The sequence below is a fragment of the Somniosus microcephalus genome, chromosome 3, assembly GCF_052327205.1.
Source record: "Somniosus microcephalus isolate GS21.2 chromosome 3, FLI_Smic_1.0, whole genome shotgun sequence".
Lineage (NCBI taxonomy): Eukaryota > Metazoa > Chordata > Chondrichthyes > Squaliformes > Somniosidae > Somniosus > Somniosus microcephalus.
Genome location: NC_140989.1, coordinates 143063287 through 143085962, shown reverse-complemented (window position 1 = coordinate 143085962; position 22676 = coordinate 143063287). Strand labels below are relative to the sequence as shown.

Here is a 22676-nt window from a genome sequence, read left to right as displayed (position 1 = left end):
AGCCAGTGATGAACGGCGGCTTTGGCGTGTTTTAGAAAAGTGGTTCACGGACCCAGAGCAGGACAGAGTTGCAGACAGACATTAGGCAGGCTCCGAGACACAAAAGGGAAGCAAATCTGCATCAGACATATAGCAGCTGTCTCGGCAGCTTGATATTTTTTTCAATTGCCCTGGTTCAGGGTCGCAGCCTACTCACAGGCTGCAGTAACCTTGAGTGATCTCTCCTCGGGCCCCCCACGCAAGACTCAGACCAATGTGCAACTCGAGCTCCAGCGGGCCGGATAGAATAGACTGGCGGGCCGGATACGACCCGCTGGTCATATTTTGCCCACTGCTGTTCTCCATAATGCATACACTTTGGTTTGTCCTAAAGCAAGACAAATTATAAGATGAAGCAACTAGCTAAGATACAAAACCATGTAGTGTACAGACTGTGCAATCTATCGATAAATATATATACATTTCATTAGCACCTGCCACTCTGGGAGCTGGGAAGCAGTGGGTGAATCAGCAGTGACTGAGCCAGTGCAACTCTTACTGTAAATAATGATCTTGTTAAGAGGTCAGGTTGTATTTCACTTATTAGAAGAACCAAAGGGGTAAAAGATGTTCTATAACAGTAATACTCTGAGTAAGTGGTGTGTGTGTTTCCATTTCTGGTGTGTTATGTTGTCAGTGTGTTCCACATATGCTGCATGGATTTGAGTGCTCGAGTCTGCATTTCTGTGCGTGATATATTCATTCTATTATATACATCTGAATTCAGTGCATGGTTTATGTTTGCACAGACACATGCTCCCAGCAGCCCTTTATGTAAATTGTATCGCACTTTCATATCCACACATATAAAAGTGGCAAATACAAAATTGATTCACTCCATTGTACTGTTTTTGCAATTGTATTATGGTTATATTTGGAATTTCTTATACATTTCAAAGCAAAGTTTAAAATGAACAGTTGGCAAGAAATGTATCCATTCTATCAAACAAATGGTGTTCTGTTTTCTAGGTACACCAAGCTCAAGCTTCAGACAAACCAGGACGCCCGGATCCCTGTCAAAAAGTATGTGATCCCACATTACCATCTGGGCAGGTCTGACCATTTCATAATCTTCTGAATAGTGTATGTTGTTGTAGCAGAGGCCTGTAATTATATTCCATGGCTCCTCTAATGGCTCATTTGACAAGTGCACTGCCAGGCGTGAATCTGAGCCAGAAGGAGCAGTAAGATCCCAGGTTAAGTTGCCGAGTTAGACTATCGCAACTGGGGTAATGGTGACAGCATCACACTTGACCTCGGAATCTCAGGCTAGGCTGGGGAAGAATCAGCTGGTGTTCCTGCTTCTAATTGTTATTCAGTGATTCCTGTTGGAAAATACTGGTGTGGACTTCAGACACAGACAGGATAAGGTTTCTTTGAGCTATCCGTTTGTTTGAATCGCCCGCCGGCATTCACTCTCTAAGCTCATGCATGAAGAATCACCACTCGGGGCAAGGTACTGGAGAGCAGCCTGTGACTGTGGGACCGACCCTGGCAAAAGTCAGCACCTTCAAGACAGATGGGGAGAAATTTAATGGGGAAACGGTATTGCATTCAGTAAATTTGTAAAGAATTAAATAGATGGTTGCATTCCTGGATACATGGTCATCGTAAATCCAAATAAACTAATGTATTTTCTGGTTGAATTTTTTGTGTCTTCCAGATATTTTGTTTCAATTTTTATGTTACTTAGAAAAGAAAATTCCCGATTCTTTTTGTTATAGGTTTTGCATACCATACCCTGGGTTAACTGGTAGGCTGGCAACCTATTCGTAGGCCTCTCTTCCAATGCTGCTGTGTAGCCAGACGCTATGAGGTTTTAGAGAGTGGCATGTGGTTGCTCTTTGGCATTTTGCTGACCCGTCCCCGGGAAGTGGTTGGTTGCTGTTTGGCAGTTGGCTTCGACGGGACAACTGGGATTAAAACTGCACAGGGAATTGTGGATATGAACCTAAGCCATTGGCCTAATGCTCTGTAGATAGTGCACACCTATGCTTCAAATATTCTTCTATTTTAAAACTACTTCAAGACAATCCCATCTTTGCATTCTTCTTTTGAAATTCGGAACTTATGCAAATGCACACTAACAACTGTCACAAGATATTCAGTCTGTGTTGTCGGTATAGGGTAGCAGACCAGAATTGAATGGCATGAATGGATGAACAGGCTAGAGTTTTTGCTTTATAACCTTTGGTGATCATGAAATATTTGTGTAGAGCTTCCCCTCAGTTGATTAAATGGGTGGGGTAGATTGGATGAAACAGTAGTTGGTCTATGGGCTGTGGACTGGTTGGGTGAAAGGCATTTTCTCGTCCTCTGTTTTTTAATGCTCTAAAATACATTATAAACACATTTAAGTTCAAACATCACCAATCTTGTATTTTTCTTTTTTTTTGTGCAGCATTTTCCGGATGTTTTCTGCTGACCGAAAACGAGTAGAAACTGCATTGGACGCCTGTGGTCTTCCTTCTGGCAGGGTAAGCACTGCTCTGTCTATCTGGGACGTTGTCAACCTCATTCTGTTACCACAATTAACATTCCTGAACAAGAGGTAGTAATAGACCTATCAGCTGTGGCTCAGTGGGTAGCGCGCTCGCCTTTGAGTTAGAAGGTTGTGGGTTCAAGTCCCACTCCAGAGACTTGAGCACAAAAATCTAGGCTGACACTCCAGTGCAGTGCTGAGGGAGTGCTACATTGTCGGAGGTGCCGTCTTTCAGATGAGACTTTAAACCGAGGCCCCATCTGCTTTCTCAAGTGGACGTAAAAGATCCCATGGCACTATTTCGAAGAGGAGCAGGGGAGTTATCCCTCGTGTCCTGGCCAATATTTATCCCTCAATCAACATAACAAAAAACAGATTATCTGGTCATTATCACATTGCTGTTTGTGGGAGCTTGCTGTGTGCAAATTGGCTGCCGCATTTCCTACGTTACAGCTGTGACTACACTCCAAAAGTACTTCATTGACTGTAAAGCGCTTTGAGACGTCCGGTGGTCGTGAAAGACGCAGTATAAATCCAAGTTTTTATTTGTTTGCCCTAGCTAGCCATTGTATGGGATTGAATCAAACCTCGGTTATCTTTTTACTTAAAAGTTTTTCGCACAACATCTGTTGCCTATTTCCAGTGCAGACTTTTTTTAAATCTTGAAATCTTGTCTGCAACAACATCACTGTAGGACATAGCTTCCTCTGTGTCTGCGGAGCTATAGAAAAATTATCTTACTAAACTCTCATTATAAATCAATAAATGTTTTGTAACAGAACTTATAGGAATCATTAAAAGTGAATTCCAATTCTATCAAGAAAGCTGCAGATGATATTGTATTATACTCTTGATCTAAATAACATTTCTACTTCTTTGCACCTTCATCAACATGACACACTCAATTACTCTATGAAAGGTCATCGACCTTGTGATAAATCCATGTAGTGAGACAAGGAACTCGAAGAGGCGAGGTATGAGGATTAAGACGAGTACTTTATTGAATGACTGCAAGACAACCAGGCAGGCCTGCTTCCAGGCATTGCACCTTTGCTGACCTAGGCAGGAAGCTAACCCCTGACCTTAACAGGAAGCAACCCCTGACCTTAGCAGCAGCATTGGCTACAGCACCACCTGGTGGATAACCTTAATCATAACATCCCAGATTACTATATCCCTCCCCCCTTAAGATTTCAGTATGAATTTCTTAACAAACAACCATTCCTAAGGGTCACATAAGTCTCCATTCACCATGTTCCATACTTGATGAATCTAACAGGTCAGTATCAATCTCTCTGGTGGCTTGCGAGTCCTTTGTGAACGTCTGACAGTAAAGTCCCTGCTTGTTTGTGGTGAAGCCACCAGCTGCTCCTGAGCAGTGCTCGGAGTATCTCACTCTGCAACGATGGTTTCCTCTTGATGAATGGGTTCCTGTGGAATTGTCTCTGTCCCTGGTGGTGGCACCACAGATGCACTTGAATAACTGGGGGCAACCCTGTCCTCAGCCATTGCATCTGGAACCTTCATTTCAATTTCCCCTTGTCTGGTAAGTATCTGATCTACATGTCTGCGTACTACCCTACCATCACCCAACATGACCTTGTATGATACGGGACCGGTCATTGAGTCTTTGAAGCCAGGAATCCACTTGGGTCCATAACTGAAATTCCTGGTAAGGACCGCATCTCCTTCTCCAAAACTTCAGCTCTTTGTTCTTTTGTCTTGGTTCTCTTTTTGTTTGTTTTGTCTGTTTTCCATTTTCCTTTTTAGGTCTGGGTGGACAAGGTCAAGAGTGGAGCGTAGTCTACGACCTAATAACATCTCAGCAGGAGAGAGTCCTGTGGTCAATTGAGGTGTTATTCTGTAGCTGAACAGAACCCGTGACACTTTGGCTGCTAAACTCCCTTCTGCACTTTTTTTCATCATCTCTTTAAATGTTTGTATGGCTCTCTCCGCAAGTCCATTTGAGGACGGATGATATGGGGCCGAGGTCACCTGCACTATGCCACTTTTTCTCATTTGTCTCTGTACTCACAAAACAAGTGGCATTGTCACTTACCACGATCTCCGGTAGCCCTTGATAACTGAAGCTCCGACGCAGGCAGGCTATAGTAGTAGTGGCGGAAGCAGAATTTACAGGATAAACATCTATCCATTTGGAATGTACATCAATGATTATGAGGAACATCTTCCCCATGAATGGACCCGCATAATCTAAGTGCAATCTTCTCCATGGTTTATCCGGCCACTCCCAGGGGTGGAGAGGAGCCGCTGCTGGTGCCTTCCGGTGTTCCTGACAAGTGCTGCATGTCTTGACTAGATTTTCTATCTCCTCATCTAGCTTTGGCCACCACAAGTAACTCCTAGCCAAGGCTTTCATACGCGAGACCACAGGATGACACTGATGTAGTTGCTCTAGGCTAGACTGTCGTGCTGGCTGTGGAATAATCACTCGTGCTCCCCACAACACACAACCATCCTGCACACTCAGCTCTGTTTTCCTGACACTGTAGGGTGTGAAGTGAGCCCCTTCCAGATGCTGACCACATATCCTCGAACTCTAGACAGTACTGGATCTTTACCTGTCCATGTTCTTACTTGCTCTGCAGTCACAAGTGCTGTGTCAGTGTCCTCCAACATCAACATTCTGTCCTCTGGAGCTGCACGGATAGGTGTGCCTGGCAGTGGAAGACGGCTCAAGGCATCTGCGTTCCCATGGTACTTGCCCGCCTTGTAGACGATGACATACTCATATGCCCTCAACGTCACGGCCCACCTCTGGATCCGGGGTGACATCATCTGTGGAACTGCTTTCATTTCATTGAAAAGAGAGATAAGAGGTTAATGATCGGTGCATATGGTGAACTTCCTGCCATATATGTACTTGTGGAACCCCTGTAACCCAAACATTACTGCTAACCCCTCTTTGTCTAACTGGGAATAGTTTTTTCCGCTGGTGTTAGAGTTCGGGACGTAAACCCTATTGGTCTTTCAGTTCCATCTTCCATGCAGTGTGAAAGAACTGCCCCCACCCCGTAAGGTGAAGCGTCACAAGAGAGAATGATGTCTTTCTCTGCATTGTAGTGAACCAGCACATCCGACGACAGCATCAGTTTCTTGGACTGTTCAAATGAAACCCCCTGCTCCTCTCCCCACTGCCACTGTGTCTCCTTGCGCAGTAGTTTGTGAAGAGGTGCTAACATAGTTGACAAGTTTGGTAAAAACCTGTTATAATAGTTCAGCAGTCCCAATACTATAACTACAGGTAGCTGTTCCACTGTGTCCCTGTGTTGCACTGTTACCTTAGCTGTACCTAATGTCGCTACTCGTTCACCTGTATATGTTTTAAGATGCAGGGAGCAAGGCTTTAACTCTGGAACTTTTGCACGGTTCCACAATTTTGAGTACTCTGCCTTGTTCATTATGGTCACGCTGCATCCTGTATCCACTTCAAAGTTCACCTTAGAGTCATTTACTGTCAGTTGCAATGTGATAGGAGCCACTTTTGGAATGTTCTCTAACATGCCATACATTATGAACATGTCCTCTTCTTCCTCAGCTTCCCCGCTGATGTGGTGTGCTCCATGTTTTTTCACTTCTCTCCCTTGGTTTTGCTGTCCTCCCCCTTTTGGTTTGGATTCCTCCACACGTGATTTTGCCCTGCAAGCTCGTTTTATGTGTCCTTGTTTCCCACACTTGTAGCACTTTTCCTCCAGAAACCGGCATTCACTCGCCAGGTGATCGCCCTTGCATCTATAACATGCTCACATTGTGGTTTCTGACGCATGTTCAACTTGTGCACAACAACCTGACCTGCAACTTGCGTAGCATTAGCCCTGTCTGAACCCTGTATTTCTTTTACATCTTGGTTCGCTACCTCTATGGCTTGAGCAAGTTCCAATGCTTTTTCATAAGTAAGCCCAGTCTCGGATAATAATCTGCGCTGCATTCGGTCGTCCATTATTCCGCAAACTAGCCTATCTCTCAGCATTTCCTTCAGGTTGTTCCCATAATTGCAATCTTGTGCCAATTTACGCAACACCACTACACAGTCCATTACACTCTCTTCCTCTTTCCTGTTCCTTGAATTAAACTTGAACCGCTGTACAATCTCACTAGGCTTAGGGTTGAAATGTTCTTTTAGCACAGCCACTAATTCAACAAATGATTTGTCTCCAAGCTTTTCAGGACTGAGCAGGTTCTTCATCAAACTGTAGGTTTGGCTTCCCACTGAACTAAGCAGAATGGCTTTCCTTTTTCCGGCATCATTTATTTCATTTGCTTCAAAAGAATAACCCCACACTTCACAGTATTCCTCCCAAGTTTGTGCTTGAATATCAAAAGCGGAGACCGTTCCTATCGTGGCAGCCATGCTCTCTTCCAACTGGTAGCTAACTGCAGCTCGTGATTTTGTTGTTTAAATGTCCTGGCAGACTTCTCTTATTCATTCAGGGTCCTGTTTTACCTTGTCGCCAAATGTGATAAATCCATGTAGTGAGACAAGGAACTCGAAGAGGCGAGGTATGAGGATTAAGACGAGTACTTTATTGAACGACTGTGAGACAACCAGGCAGGCCTGCTTCAAGGCATTGCACCTTTGCTGACCTAGGCAGGAAGCTAACCCCTGACCTTAACAGGAAGCAACCCCTGACCTTAGCAGCAGCATTGACTACAGCACCACCATAACATCCCAGATTACTATAGACCTGAAACGTTAACTCTGTTTCTCTCTTCACAGATGCTGCCTGACCTGCTGAGTATCTCCAGCATTTTCTGTTTTTATTTTAGATTTCCAGCATCTGCAGTATTTTCTTTTTGTACAATTATAAGAACCAGGTGGTCTACATATTTTCCTTAAATATGTAATTAATCATCAGGAGGTTTGTACAGTTATGATTACAATTTAAAAAATCAGACAATTCAAAGGAATATTACTTTTATTTCCTATACAATTCTATTTTATTTAACATATTTTTGTTGTGCATTGAGAGAAGTGGTTTGGAAGAATTATTTAGCCCAATGCGCTTGAGAGAGCTGATTTAATGGGCACTGGTGCAGTGATGAAATTTACTGTAGCATCATTGAGTTTAACTTGCTGAATGTCAGACCTCACACACCCACTAATTGTGCATGAAGGGGCCGTCATTTTGTTGGAATTAATAGAGTGGGCATTAACTTTTGCCCACGCTTGTAACATTCCTCCTAGAAGAGAACAGGTTTTAATACACAGTAATGCTCAGACCTGGTATGAACTTTTCTGTTTCTTGTTCACTGCTTGATTCAAAGAGAATTAATGAGAAATGTATAAATTCACATCACGTTCATTTATGCCAATTGAAACACCTGTCAACGCATCGGAGAAGCAGGCAGCTTTCGAGAGGTAAGCAAAGTGGGGAGAAGCCTTATGGAACTAGTAAAGGGAAGACTTTTAGTGAACTTTGCAGTATGTGTTGGATCAATTATCTCCAGGCCAGACTTTCTGGAGGAGGAGGAGCCACAACAATGGCAGGAGACTATGGCCCGGGAGGTTAAAAGTGGTAAGAGTTATGGTCTTAAAAATATATATTTATTCTTGGGATGTGGGTGTTGCTAGCAAGGTCGGCATTTATTGCACATCCCTTGTTGCCTTAATAAGGTGGTGGGACTTCTTGAACCGCTGCAGTCCATGTGGTGAAGCTGCTCCCTCAATGTTGTTGGGTAGGGAGTTCCAGGATTTTGATCCAGTGATGGTGAAGGAACAGCGATATATATCTAAGTCGGGATGATGTGCGACTTGGAAGGGAACTTGGAGATGATGGTGTTCCCATGCACCTGCTGTCATTGACCTTCTAGGTGGTGGAGGTCGCAGATTTGGGAGGTGCTGCTGTAGAAGTCTTGGCAAGTTGCTTCTGTGCATTCTGTTGATAGTACACACTGCAGTTAGGTACGCCAGTGGCGGAGGGGGTGGATGTTTAGGGTAGTGGATGATGTGCTGATCAAGTGGACTGCTTTGTCTTGGATGGTGATGAGCTTCTTGAGTGTTGTTGCAGCTGCACCCATCCAGGAAAGTGACAGATATTCCATCACACTCCTGACATGTGCCTTGTAGGTGGTGGAGAGGCTTTGGGGAGTCAGGATATGAGCCACTTGTAGCAGAATACCCAGCCTCTGACCTGCTCTAGTAACCACAGCATTTATGTGATAGTCCAATTGAGTTGCTGGTGAGCGTTGTCCCCCAGAATGTTGATGGTTGGACACTCGGCAATGGTAATGCCATTGAATATCAAGGGGGGAGTTAGTTCAGCTCTCTCTTGTTGGAGATGGTTGTTACCTAGCATGAATGTTACTTTCCATTTATCAGTCCAAGCTTGGATGTTTCCCAGGTCTTCCTGCATTTGTGCATGGATGACTTCATGATCTGAGGAATGGATCTTAACACTGCATTTATCAGGTTACGGATTACTAGTCCACTATCATAACCACTAGATTACTGTACTTGCTGCTACCTGATGCAGTGTGAGTAATGTAAAGGTGCCATCTAACTGTACCACACAGAGGAACAATGGTTAATGGCTATGCCTTGCCAGGGATCCAACTCGAGTCCTGTGTCAGCTCCTGGAACCAGACTCTCAAGAAACGAGCAACATCTGGGAAGAGGTGGAAGTGAAAGTGCCCACTGCATTAAACCTCTACAATACTGAGTGTTTCCAGGGACCAACAGGACATTCCACTCATATCAGCCAGTATGCCGTTGACTGCTGAATCAATGTGATAACAGATGCTAACTTTCTCCATGTGTCAGCATACATAAAGTACAGCATTGGCACCCAGCTCCAGCTGGAGAAGCAGACTCAGTGTTGTAAGTCATATGTCATTCCCAAGAACAAAGTGCTAGTGATTACAAGCAAATCACCAGTTGTCCGCCAGCAAACAATGCCGTCGCTTTTACCAACAGAAAGAGTTAGTGCCTCCCTCGACATTCAGATGGTATGCAGCCACTGGCAAAACAAATTATGCAAATTGATGCATACATCAAGATTCAAGGTGATTGAAAAGTTCCCCAATTGTTCCCGAGAAAAGACAAAATTGCAGCGAGTTGTTATGATCTGGAATGCACTGCCTGAAATGGTGGTGCAAGCAGATTCAATAATAACTTTCAAAAGGGAATTGGATAAATACTTGAAGAGGAAAAATTTGCAGGGCTATGGGGAAAGGGCAGGGGAGTGGGTCTAATTGGATAGCTCTTTCAAAGAGCCGGCATAGGCACTGACGTAATAAAACTCACTACGCGCTTGGTTTGAGTATAAAGCAAGGCTTTAATCAACTTGTTTCAGAACATGGAGGTCTATTTGTACTTCACTAGTTCCTGTCTTATAAAATGTCCCTGGGCAAGCTGGGCCCACACCCGAGTATTTATACTCCTTGGACGGCGCCACCAGCTGGCCGTCCAGTGTTATTTCATGAGTAGTTTCTTTATGATGATGAGATTTATAACATTCTTCCTGCCTAAAAGATTTGGAAGTCCGACGACTTCCTCTTAACAGATTAGGTGGACCACAAATAGCCACAGTCTTTTAGATCTTTGTTTATGGCTAGAAGGCACGTCTCCCCAGACCGTATCTTGGTCCCTGGGTCGCTTGATCCGTACCAGTGGATCGACAGGGCCCGTGTTGCCCTGATCGACCCGAGGGAGGCTGGGGAGATCGTGACTCCGGGTGTGGGTCCCCACAGGCGCAGAGCTGGCTTCATCCTGTTTGATAGCCAGGGATTGACCGGCGTCCTGGCCTCGGGTGGCCATCCCACGGGGAGCGCTCGGGTCCCCGAGTGGATCCGGTGCGGCAGCCGGCAGATCTCTCGATGTCCCAGGTAGGGCGTCATCTTCGAGGGAGCGCAGAGTGTCGGCATCATAACTGTGGGTCTCTCTTATCAGTTGGGTCTGTGAAACTGGCTGGACAGGGAGCCAGGTCCCGGAGTGAAACGGTGAACTCCCAGCCATCAGGGTACTGCACATGCGCGTACGTGGGAGTAACGTCCGTGAGTTCTACCTCGTCAACGAGGGGATCGTTTTTAGAAGATTGGACAAATCTTCAGAGCAGCACGGGGCCGGGAGCTGCCAACTATGACGGTAGGGACGTCCCATGAGTGGAGCGACGCTGGAAGCTGAAGAATCGCTCGTGAGGTGTGACATTGGTGGACATAGAAAGGAGAGACCTGATGGAATGCAACACGTCAGGGAGCATAGTTTCCACTGCTGGTCTGGTAGGTTGCGTGACCTCGGTGCAAGAGCAACAGCGTTCCAAGTGATAACGTTGTATCTCTCAACCTGTCCGTTACCGATGGGATGGTACGGTGCCGTTTTACTTGTGGCGATTCCCCGTTGGGAAAGATAACTTTTGAGTTCGCTTGACATGAAGGAGGGACCCCGATCCAAGTGGATGAAATTGACTGTACCGCAAAGGGAAAAGACTTGATCAAGGCATTTGATCACTGTGGAAGTAAGCATATTGGGACAGGGGAAAGCAAATGGAAAGCGTGAATATTCGTCCACCATAGTAAGTAAGTAGGTGTTTCGCGTTGAGGAAGGCAATGGCCCTTTAAAATCAATGCTGAGTCACTGCATAGGCTGCATAGCGTGTATGAGCGAGCCATCCGATGGAGGGAAGAATTGCGGTTTTAATTCCGCACAAATTCTACAGGAGGAGCATGTTCTTTTCACATCGTCCGTAGAAAATGGGAGATTTTTAGATCGCACAAAGTGCAACATACGGGTAACGCCAGGATGGCATAAGTCAGTATGAAGATCCACAAGAGTCGAAGTTGACATAGAAGAGCAGAATGCCTGCGTGAGGGTATCCGGGGCCACATTCTCTTTGCCGGGTCGATAATGTATGGTGTATCCAAAGGCGGCCAATTCCATTCTCCAGAGTTGTATTTTGTTATTCTGGATCTTAGTGCGTTTCCGGTTATCCAGCTGATCGGTTGTAAGTGTGAAATGGCGACAAGCGAGAAAATGACTCCATTTACGTACTGCTTCGATGATGGCCGTAGCCTCCTTCTCGACAGGAGGATAATGGAGCTCGCTACCCTGCAAAGTTCTGGACAGAAATTCAACGGGTCGACCACTTGTCAAGGTAGCAGAGATCGCCACACCCGATGCATCGCACTCGACCACGAAAGGAAGATTTTCATCAATGGAACGAAGCGTGGCTTTTTCCACTTGTTGCTTGAGGAGGTTGAAAGCTGAAATAGCCGTTGCCTCCAATGGAAATGACTTTGCGTGAAGCAGGGGCTGGATCTTGTCGGAGAAGTCGGGTAGCCATTTCGCATAATGGGCAAACATGCCGAGTGCTCGACGAAGAGAGCCGACATTCGTAGGGGGAGGGAGCTCCTGAAGCGGACGAAGTCACTCCGGATCCGGTTTGATGACACCATTGCCCACCCAGTAGCGAAAGATGTTGACTGATGGTACTGATTTCACAGATTTGGACTCATTTAAGGTTAAGTTGCGACGACGGAGAACATCAAAAAATTTCTGGAGGTTGGCATCATGCTCCTTCTGGTCATGACCAGCAATGGTGATATTATCCAGATTTGGAAAAGTGTCCGTTAAGTTCTCCTGTTTGACTAGGCTATCCATTGCCCATTGAAAGACGGCCACCCCACTGGTGACCCCAAATGGAAGGCGACAAAACTGGTAAAGCCGACCATTGGCCTCAAAGGCCGTATACTTTTTGTCAGAGTCCTTTAACGGTACTTGATGATATGCGCTCTTTAAATCAAAAGTTGAATATACCTTGTAGTTGGCAAGGTTATTGACCATGTTATCGATGCGTGGTAGTGGGTAGGCATCCAGGTCGGTATACTGGTTAATAGTTTGCAAGTAATCAATACAAAGATGTTTCTTGTGTTGCTTCAGAGGATTTTTAACAACAACGACTTGAGCCCACCAGGAAAATGAACATGGCTCAATGATACCATCAGCTAGAAGGCGAGAGATTTCTGCCTCGATAAAGGAACAATCATCTTGTCTGAAACGTTGTGATTTAGTGACTATGGGCTTACATCGGGGGGAAAGATTGGCAAACAAGGAGGGCTTGTCGAGCGAAGCCGCCGAAAGCGCTCAAAACGGTACTTTGGAAATAGTAAGCTCCGGCTTTGACCCTCCAAACTCGAAAGTGAGTCTTTTGTGTTGTTTCTGGAAATCCTGTCCCAGGAGCACATCACTGCATAGGTTTTTGAGCACCCCGAGCCGGGTGGAGAAATAAGTGCGGCCATTGAGGATAAGGTCGACAAGACAAAAGCCGGAAGAATTGGTGGTCAGTGTCATCAGAGCCATTGCAATTTCCCTATCCGAGGGGTAAATACGCAGTTTTAACTTACTGACAGCCCTCTCTCTAATGAAGCTGTCAGAGCTGCATGAGTCAATTAGTGCGCTCAAAATGTGTCCATTTACCGAAACCTTCGTGGCTGCATGGGACAGACTTTGGGGAAAAACAGCTGTGATGGGAGGAGGGGCAGTTTTACCCTTGACAACTGTAACCTTAGTAGTGGTTCTTGGGAGAGGAGTAGTTTCATAGATAGCAGCTGTAACCTTAGTAGTGGCTCTTGGGGGAGGAGCAGTTTTATTGATAGTAGCTGCAAAACTAACAAAAGCTCTCGACCAGTATACCTTAGAAAAGTGGTTTTCTTACTAACAGAGGCTCTTGACTGGCATACCTTAGAAAAGTGACCTTTCCTGCTGCAATGATTGCAGGTTGCATTTCGAGCAGGACAAAATTTCCTACAATGGAACGCACCTCCACAGAAGAAACACTTCCTTCCAGATTGCCAAGATGCTGCTAGGGCGGGGTCATCATCAGTGAAGGCTTCTAGGGTAGGGTTGTCATCCGCTAGGTTACAGTCATCATCAGTGAGGGCTTCCACCCGAGACCTATCAAAGGAGTCATTAAAAGTGATAGCAGCAGCCCGTGCACAAGGTAAAAGGTAGGTATCTGCATTCCTCTTTGCTAAGTCCAGGGAACATGCCTGGTCATAGGCAGCCTGTAACTCTAGAGTTTTATTTTCCAACAGACGCTGGCGTATGAAGGGAGACGCGGCCCCAGTAATAAAGGAATCACGAATTAACTCCTCCTGGTACTGCTCAGCTGTGACAGGTTTAAGATTACAAACCTTGCTGAGCCTGCGAAGTTTCTGAAGGAATTCTTCAAGTAATTCCCCGGGTTGTTGTTGAGTTGTGGCCAGTAGATGCCGAGCAAAAATGTTGTTTGGGGCCTTAACATATAGTCGCTGTAATATTAGGATAGCGGAGTCATAGTCTACACAGTCTTCGATATAGTCAAAGACATGAGGAGATACATCATTGGCAAGTATCTCTAATTTATCAGGAACATTTTCACTACACACCCTGAGGAAGTTGCTGAAAGTACGATACCAGTGTTTCCATACCTTAGCAGTTGTAGGTGAATTCGGGTCCAGGTCAAGACGGGCGGGTCTGAGTAGTTTGTCCATGATGGATTGATTACTATGCCGGAGTTCCCTTCTGCAGTTGAAGTCGTAGCTGGCTGTTCTCGAAATCACTCAGAGCGTGGAGTCGATATAAAGTTGATTAAATTGACGTAATAAAACTCACTACGCACTTGGTTTAAGTAAAAAGCAAGGCTTTAATCAACTTGTTTCAGAACATGGAGGTCTAGTTGTACTTCAATAGTTCCTGTCTTACAAAATGTCCCTGGGCAAGCTGGGCCCACACCCGAGTATTTATACTCCTTGGACGGCACCACCAGCTGGCAGTCCAGTGTTATTTCATGAGTAATTTCTTTATGATGATGAGATTTATAACAGGCACGATGCACCGAATGGCCTCCTCCTGTGTTGTAACATTCAATGATTCTGTGATTCTAAGGTTGATCTTGAAATGCCAAGGTTACTTACACCAAACACAACTGGTGACACCTTTGCAGAATCCTTAGACTTCACTGGAAAGGGCCTTTAATGACACATTTTCATGAGACAGAAATATAGGGGGAGAAATTCGGTACCGCCCTGTTTGGGGCGCAGTTATCGGCCGGGCGCAAAGTTTAGCGCCTGATGCTAATTATCGCCTCCGACTGCAAACTTGGCTTCTATCAACCCTGGAGGTGATTGGAGCGCTAAATCAGGTGCTACACACCTCTCTTAAGGCGCTAACGCCGAGGAGCGAGGCGCTACCTCAGAGTGCTGGCGAAGCTCAGGTGATGTCAGTTAGCAATGGAATACAGACACACTGGCGTCGGCCAGTTCTTAAAGGGGAGGGTCGATCTTGCTCTCCATCCACACCCTGCTCATTGCAGCCTTGAATCTCAGCCTGGAGAGACCTGTACATCAAATCTGCTGGAAAGAACAATGGAGATGCCCAGGGAAAGAGCTCAGAGTGCAGCCCCCATAGTCTTTTCTAAATCGATGCAAGGAAGGTCAAATCAAAATTAACCTGCAAAGTGCTGCTCAGTACCCAAAACTCCTTCACACAGCGTTGAATCTCTCCAGAAGTCTCTCTCTCTCAGAATGCGTGGTGCAAAAATGTCGCAGACAAAAAAAGGCAGGAAGCGGTCGCCTTTAAATAGCGCTCCCTCAGTCCCTTCCCGACTGCAAAACACTCCCCTCAACCTGTCATTACTAGCAGCAGGGGGCGCCTCTCAATATCCGGTCCTGGGCGCTACTGGGGCGTTGCACGCTCGACTGACGTCATGATCTGCGGGTGCAGGAGATCATGGCGGTAATGTTTAGCGCCGCCGCAAAATGTCTGGTCAATTTCACGAGTGGCGCAAATATTGCTGCGCCCGGGCGCTAGTTGCTTTGCGACCCATTAGCGCCCTCTTAGTGCACTAACGGTAGACGCAAAGCAACCGAATTTTTCCCCCATAATGTCTTAATATATAACCTTTCCAACATTTTGTCCATTCTGGTGTGTCTTGCAGCAAATTGGCAGAAATTTAGCATGTTGAATGCTGTATAATATTCCCACTTGCATGCTTACCAATGAGCTGCTGCAGTGGTCTGCACAGACCGGGATTAAACAGAGTGGACTTGAATATAGTGTTTTATTTGGGAATTTGGAAAGAGTGGGAATTCGGAGAAGAGGGAGGAAGGAGTTGATGCTTTTTGCCTACACTACTTGTAGTGCTTTGTGTTATCGGTAGATATTTAATTTCAGTACCCTAGATCAAGTAAGTAGTCAAGAAACTACACTGTAAACTAAGTTACCTAATTATAAATTTAATTACATTTAATTAAATAAAACAAGGTCATATAGGGATGGCAGTGCAGGTGGTGTGCCGCAACTGCAGCATGTGGGAGTTTATGGAGAACATTGTGATTCCGGCCAACCACGTTTGCAGTAAGTGCCTGCATCTTGAGGAACTTCAGCTCAGAGTTTTTGAGCTGGAGTCCGAGATGCAGACATTGCGGGGCTTCAGGGATGGGGAGAGTTACCTGGACACTTTGATCCAGAAGGCAGTCACACCCCTTGGGTTAGGTAGTGGTACAGGTCTGGTTAGTGGTCAGGGACAGGAGGGTGTGACTGCAACTCAGGCAGGTAAGGGGACCCCAAGTGCAGTTCTGGAGGAGCCTCAGCCTTTTCCCTTGTCCAACGGGTATGAGGTTCTTGTTGCCTGTGTGGATGAGGGAAAAGCCTGCAGGGTGGATGAGCAAGCTGAGCATGGCACCATGGTGCAGGAGGCCATTCAAGTGCGGGGAGTGAAAACAAACATTGTAGTGGTAGGAGACAGTATAGTCAGGGGGATAGATACTGTTCTCTGCAGCCGCGACCGAGAGTTCCGAAGGTTGTGTTGCCTGCCCGGTGCCAGGGTTAAAGACATCTCCTCACGGCTGGAGAAGAACTTGGAGTGGGAGGGGGAGAATCCAGTTGTTGTGGTCCACATAGAAACCAACGAAATAGGTAGAACTAAGAATGAGGTTCTGCTGAGGGAGTTTGAGGAGCCAGGATCCAAATTAAAAAGCAGAACCTCAAAGGTAATAATCTCTGGATTGTTACCTGAGTCACGCACAAATTGGCATATGGACAAACAGATTAGAGGTTTAAATGCGTGGCTCAAAGAGTGGTGTGGGAGGAAGGGGTTTCAGTTCATGGGGTACTGGGGAAAGAGGGAGCTGTTCCGTTGGGACAGGCTCCACCTAAACAGGACTGGGACCAGTGTCCTGGCGAACTGAATAACTAGGGCAGTAGACAGGGCTTTAAACTAATAATGGGGGGGGTGGTGGCAGGATTCTGGAAAGAGTAAATTTAAAAGCAGCGAGAAAAATGTCAAGGCGTGAGAGCAGAGTAGAGTTTTGGGTAAAAATAAGCAGAATGGGTCAGGAAGGGACAGAGAGAGTAACAAAGGTACTAAGGCATCAGTGACTAAGGTGACATCAGGGGAAAATAGAAATAAGAATTTAAATAAAGGAAACTACGATGGTTTGAGGCGCGAGTTGGGTAGGATTGATTGGGGAATGTCACTCAAAGGGTTGACGGTGGATAGGCAATGGCAAACATTCAAAGATCATATGGATGAACTACAGAATTTATTCATCCCAGTTTCGCATAAAAATAAAACAAAAAAGGTGACTCAACGTGGCTAACAAGGGAAATTAGGGATAGCATAAGATCCAAGGAGAGGACATATAAATTGGCCAGAAAAAGCAGTAAACCTGAGGATTGGGAGCAGTTTAGGATTCAGCAAAGGAGGACAAACGGATTAATTAAGAGGGGGAAAATAGAGTATGAGAGTAAGCTTTCAGGGAACATAAAACATGACTGTAGAACCTTTTATAGATATGTGAAGAGAAAAAGATTGGTGAAGTCAAGTGTAGGTCCCTTGCAGACAGAATCAAGGGAATTTATAATGGGGAACAAAGAAATGGCTGACCAATTAAATACATACTTTGGTTCTATCTTCACAAAGGAGAGCACAAATAACCTCCCAGAGATGTCGGGGAACATAGGGTCTAATGAGAGGGAGAAACTGAAAGAAATCAGTATTTGTAAGGAAATGGTGTTAGGGAAATTGACAGGATTGAAGGCTGATAAATCCCCAGGGCCTGATAATCTACATCCTAGGGTACTTAAGGAAGTGGCCCTAGAAATAGTAGATGCATTGCTGGTCATCTTCCAAAATTCAATAGACTCTGGAACAGTACCCATGGATTGGAGGGTAGCTAATGTTACCCTACTATTCGAAAAAGGTGGTAGAGAGAAAACGGGGAATTATAGACCGGTAAGCCTGACATCGGTTGTGGGGAAAATGCTAGGGTCCATTATAAAGGATGTAATAGCAGAGCACTTGGAAAACAGTGACAGGATCGGACAAAGTCAACATGGATTTACAAAAGGTAAATCGTGCTTGACTAATCTACTGGAATTTTTTGAGGATGTAACTGGTAAAATAGATAAGGGAGAACCAGTGGATGTGGTGTATTTGGATTTTCAGAAGGCTTTCAATAAGGTCCCGCATAAGAGATTAGCGTGTAAAGTTAAGGCACATGGGATTGCGGGCAAGGTATTAACTTGGATAGAGAACTGGTTGGCAGACAGAAAGCAAAGAGTTGGAATAAACGGGTCTTTCTCCGAGTGGCAGGCAGTGACTGGTGGGGTACCGCAGGGATCGGTCCTTGGACCTCAGCTATTCACAAGATATACATTAATGATCTAGACGAGGGAACTAGATGTAATATCTCCAAGTTTGCAGACGACACAAAGCTGGGTGGGCGTGTGTAACTGTGAGGAGGATGCCGAGAAACTCCAGTATGATTTGGACAGGTTGGGTGATTGGGCAGAAGCATGGCAGATGCAATATAATGTGGATAAATGCGAGGTTATCCACTTTGGTGTCAAAAACAGGAAGGCAGATTATTATCTGAATGGCAATAGATTGGGAGAAGGGGAAGTGCAACGAGACCTGGGTGTTCTTGTGCACCAGTCGTTGAAGGTAAGCATGCAAGTGCAGCAGGCGGTTAAGAAGGCAAATGTTGGCCTTCGTAGCTAGAGGGTTCGAGTACAGGAACAAGGATGTCTTGCTGCAGTTGTACAGGGCCTTGATGAGACCACATCTTGAGTATTGTGTGCAGTTTTGGTCGCCTTATCTAAGGAAGAATGTTCTTGCCATGGAGGGAGTGCAGCGAAGATTCACCAGACTGATACCTGGGATGGCAGGAATGACGTATGAGGAGAGATTGGGTTGATTGGGCTTATACTCACTGGAGTTTAGAAGAATGAAAGGGGATCTCATTGAAACTTATAAAATTCTAACAGGACTAGACAGACTAGATGCAGGAAGGATGTTCCCGATGGCCGGGGAGTCCAGAACCAGGGGTCACAGTCTAAGGATAAGGGGTAAACCATTTAAGACAGAGATGAGGAGGAATTTTTTTCACCCAGAGAGTGGTGAACCTGTGGAATTCTCTACCACAGAAGGCAGTAGAGGCCAATTCATTAAATATATTCAAGAAGGAGTTAGATATATTTCTTAAGGCTAAAGGGATCAAGGGATATGGAGAGAAGGCAGGGACAGGGTATTGAATTTGGATGATCAGCCATGATCGCATTGAATGGCGGAGCAGGCTCGAGGGGCTGAATGGCCTACTCCTGCTCCTATCTTCTATGTTTCTAAGTCAAAGCTAAAGGCACTATATCTGAATGCGCGAAGCATTCACAACAAATTTAATGAATTAATAGCGCAGATAGAAATGAATAGGTTTGATCTAATAGCCATTACGGAGACATGGTTGCAATGTGGCCAAGGTTGGGAACTAAATATTCCAGGATAGTTACCTTTTAGTAGAGATAGGCAAAATGGAAAAGGAGGAGGGGTAGCCCTGATAATAAAGGATGGGATAAAGACAGTAGAGAGAAAGGATCTTAGCTCCGAAAATCAAGTAGAATCAGTTTGGGTGGAGATAAAAAACAGCAAGGGGCAGAAAACATTGGTGGGAGTTGTTTATAGGCCCCCAAACAGTAGTTGTAATGTACAGTAGAGTATAAATCAGGAAATTAGAGGCGCATATAACAAGGGTAATACAGTAATCATGGGGGACTTTAATCTACATATAGACTGGGCAAACCAAATTTGCAGTAATAGTGTGGAGAACAAATTCATGGAATGTATGCAAGATAGTTTTCTAGATCAGTATGTTGAGGAACCAACCAGGGAACAGGCTATTTTAGATCTAGTATTGTGCAATGAGAAAGGGTTAATTAATAACCTTGCAGTAAAGGGACCTTTAGGGAAGAGTGACCATAATATAATAGAATTTTATATTGAGTTTGAAAATGATTTAGTTAAATCTGAAACTAGGATCTTAAATTCTTAAATGTAAACAAAGCAAACTACCTAGGTATAAGGGGAGAGTTGGCTAAGGTAGATTGGGAAACTACATTAAAAGGTATGACAGTTGACAAGCAATGGCTAGCATTTAAAAAATTCATATATAATTTACAACAAATCTACATTCCTTTACGGCACTAAAAACTCACAGGAAAAGTGGTCCAACTGTGGCTAACAAGAGAAGTTCAAGATAGTATTAGATCAAAGGAAGAGGCTTATAATGTTGCCAAAAAGAGTAGTAAACCTGAGGATTGGGAGGATTTTAGAATTCAGCAAAGGAGAACCGAGAAATTGATCAAGAAAAGGAAAATAGAATGAGAGTAAACTAGCGAGAGACATAAAAACAGACTGTAAAAGCTTCTGTAGGTATGTAAAAAGGAAAAGATTAGCGAAAGTAAATGTGGGTCCCTTACAGGCTGAGGCAGGAGAAATTATAATGGGGAATAAGGAAATGGCAGAGAAATTAAACAAATACTTTGGGCTTGATTTTAATGAAGGAGGCGGGTTGACGGCGGGCCAGCTGCTTGGCATCTTCCAGACCCGCTCCCGGTTGCCACCGCCCCGCTGATGAGATTTTAGTTTGATTGGCCTCGTTACGGCCGATGTGCAGGTCCCTCCAGGCAATTACTTGCAGAGTGTCAGATTATCGCCTCTGATGACGCGTTGTTTCAGTAAAGATTTAAAGGGGCCATGTCCCCTTTGCAGAAGCATTAGCTTTTTTCTGTTAAAAGTACTGGCTGCTGCAGGAATGGCAGTGCCAAAAACTAAGGCTGCACCCAAGTTCAATGAGGGCTCCCTCCATGCTCTTGTGGAGGGAGTTATAGGACATCAGGAGGTCCTTTTCCCTGGAAACGGAAGGAGGAGGCCTCCTCAGCAAGGCAAGGCAGCTTGGCTGCAAATTGCTGAGGAGGTGAGTTTGAGGTCTGTGTGCAGACGCACATGGGTTCAGTGTGGAAAAAGGTTTAATGATCTGCTGAGATGACCTAAAGTGTGGCCTCTGTGTTCTGGGAAATGGAAGTTCAAGAGTGAGGGCTCAGGGAGAATTCCATGTAGAATGTTGGTGTCAACACGGAGCGCAAGCCCCCTTTATTGGACAGATGATGCCTGGGGTTTTGAGAATGTCGGACTTATATTCATCCCCATGTGCCAGCTGCCTGTGGTTGAAGCGAAACCGTACGCAAATCTGGCATGGATGAGTGCATCCCTTGCCTGACGGCCAGCAATGTGGTTGCCTGCTGCTGGACCCGCAAGGCACTGCTCCCCGTCCTCCTCCTCGTTCTCCTCCTCATCCTCTTCCTCTTCCATGGAAGAATGTGTGCGTTGAGCCACTTGTTCGTCCGGCAGCACTAAGCCGCACTGCTGTGTGATGACCATGACGATTCTGGACACCTTGGCTGGTGCACACTACAAGGCTCCACCAGATCTGTCCAGGCATCCAATGGTTTGCTCAATGATGCTTCAGGTGGATACGTGACTCACATTGTACCGCTCCTCAGCTTCATTTGATAGCCTCCTCATCGGTGTCATGAGCCACTTTTATCAGGGGATAGCCCTTGTTGCCAAGAAGCCATCCAGAAAGTTGGGTTGGCAGATGGAAGAGCTGAGGCACAGTAGACTGGCGCAGGATGAAGGAATCATGGCAACTGCCAGGGTACTTAACGCAAACATGCATGATGATCTTCCTGTGGTTACACACCAGCTGGACGTTCAGGGAGTGGAATCCCTTGCGGTTGACAAATACAGTTGGGTTGTGATAGGGGGCTCTAATGGCTACATGTGTGCAGTCTATGACACCCTGCACCATTGGCAAGCCTGCCATATTGGCAAAGCCCACCACACGCGTGGTCACACTTGGGCTATCCGTGGAGAAGTGGCTGTAATTGTGGGCCTTTGCAAAGAGGGCATCAGTGACCTGCGTGATGCAGGTGTGTGCAGCCGACTGGGAGATGCCGCTGATGTCTGCAGCTGATCCCTGGAAGGAGCCTGAAGCAAAGAAGTTGAGTGCGGTGGTGACTTTGACAGCCACTGGTAAGGAGTGTCCACATGCTCCTCTGGGCTCCAGGTGTTGGTGCAGCATTGTGCAGATGTCAGCGACTAACTCTCTCAAAAGTCTCAGCCTCCTTTGGCACTGTAAACCCTGTGTTGGGGGTATCTCCTGTGGCGAGGTGCAGCCCTGCGCTGAGGCCCTCCACCCTGTACATCATCAGGTGGGTGAGGAGGAGGTTGGCGCTCCTGGTGCTGCTGTTGTGGCTGGTTGTGGAGCTGCTGTGGCTGCTCTTCCTCTGAATCTGATGACCAGGATGAGAGGATGTAAATGGTTCCCATCCCATTGCTATAGATTTCAGTTGAGGCAAGAATCTTGCAAGCGCACACTCAAAGTGGCCTGAAATTATTCCAATCAAGTCACACTGCTGATGGGTGTCAGCTTGAACAGTCACAAGGTTAGTAGATTTGCAAAATCTTATTCCAAACCTCCAACAACAAAGTTGTTGCATTTGAATGTTAGCCATGTTACAGGAGTGCTTTTAAACTGCTGCACCAATGACTACAATTCATGTCCTCGAGAAATCCGTCTCCTTGCAGCTGGCCTGTTTCTGGCAAGTCGGGAAACAGGAGCCAGCAGCGCGAAAATCAGAAACTACTATAAAAATAGGATTAGCAGGGCAGTTAATAGGCTGTTAACTGCCTTCACTACCTGCCCCACCGTTTCCCATCGGGTCAGTTCGGGAGCGGCTGACCCGACACTCACGAAAATTGGATGGGGGTGGGATGGAGGCAGGTTTGCTGCCAACCCGCTTCCAAACCCTCCTCCTCAGGGC

The 22676-nt window shown here is 45.7% G+C and overlaps 1 protein-coding gene across 11 annotated transcripts in view; it reads left to right on the top strand.

Annotated features, from left to right (window-relative positions):
• Nucleotides 1–22676, top strand: part of plcb1 (phospholipase C beta 1) — a 1372871-nt gene that overhangs the window by 936021 nt on the left and 414174 nt on the right. For all 11 annotated transcript variants that reach the window (XR_015077546.1, XR_015077547.1, XM_085981702.1 and 8 more), the window contains 2 exons: nt 1009–1062; nt 2441–2516. Coding sequence is in view for 9 of the 11 variants with exons in the window: in XM_085981702.1 (XP_085837828.1) it covers nt 1009–1062; nt 2441–2516 (130 nt within the window). In the remaining 2 variants the exon portion in view is untranslated. The remainder of the gene's footprint in view (nt 1–1008; nt 1063–2440; nt 2517–22676) is intronic.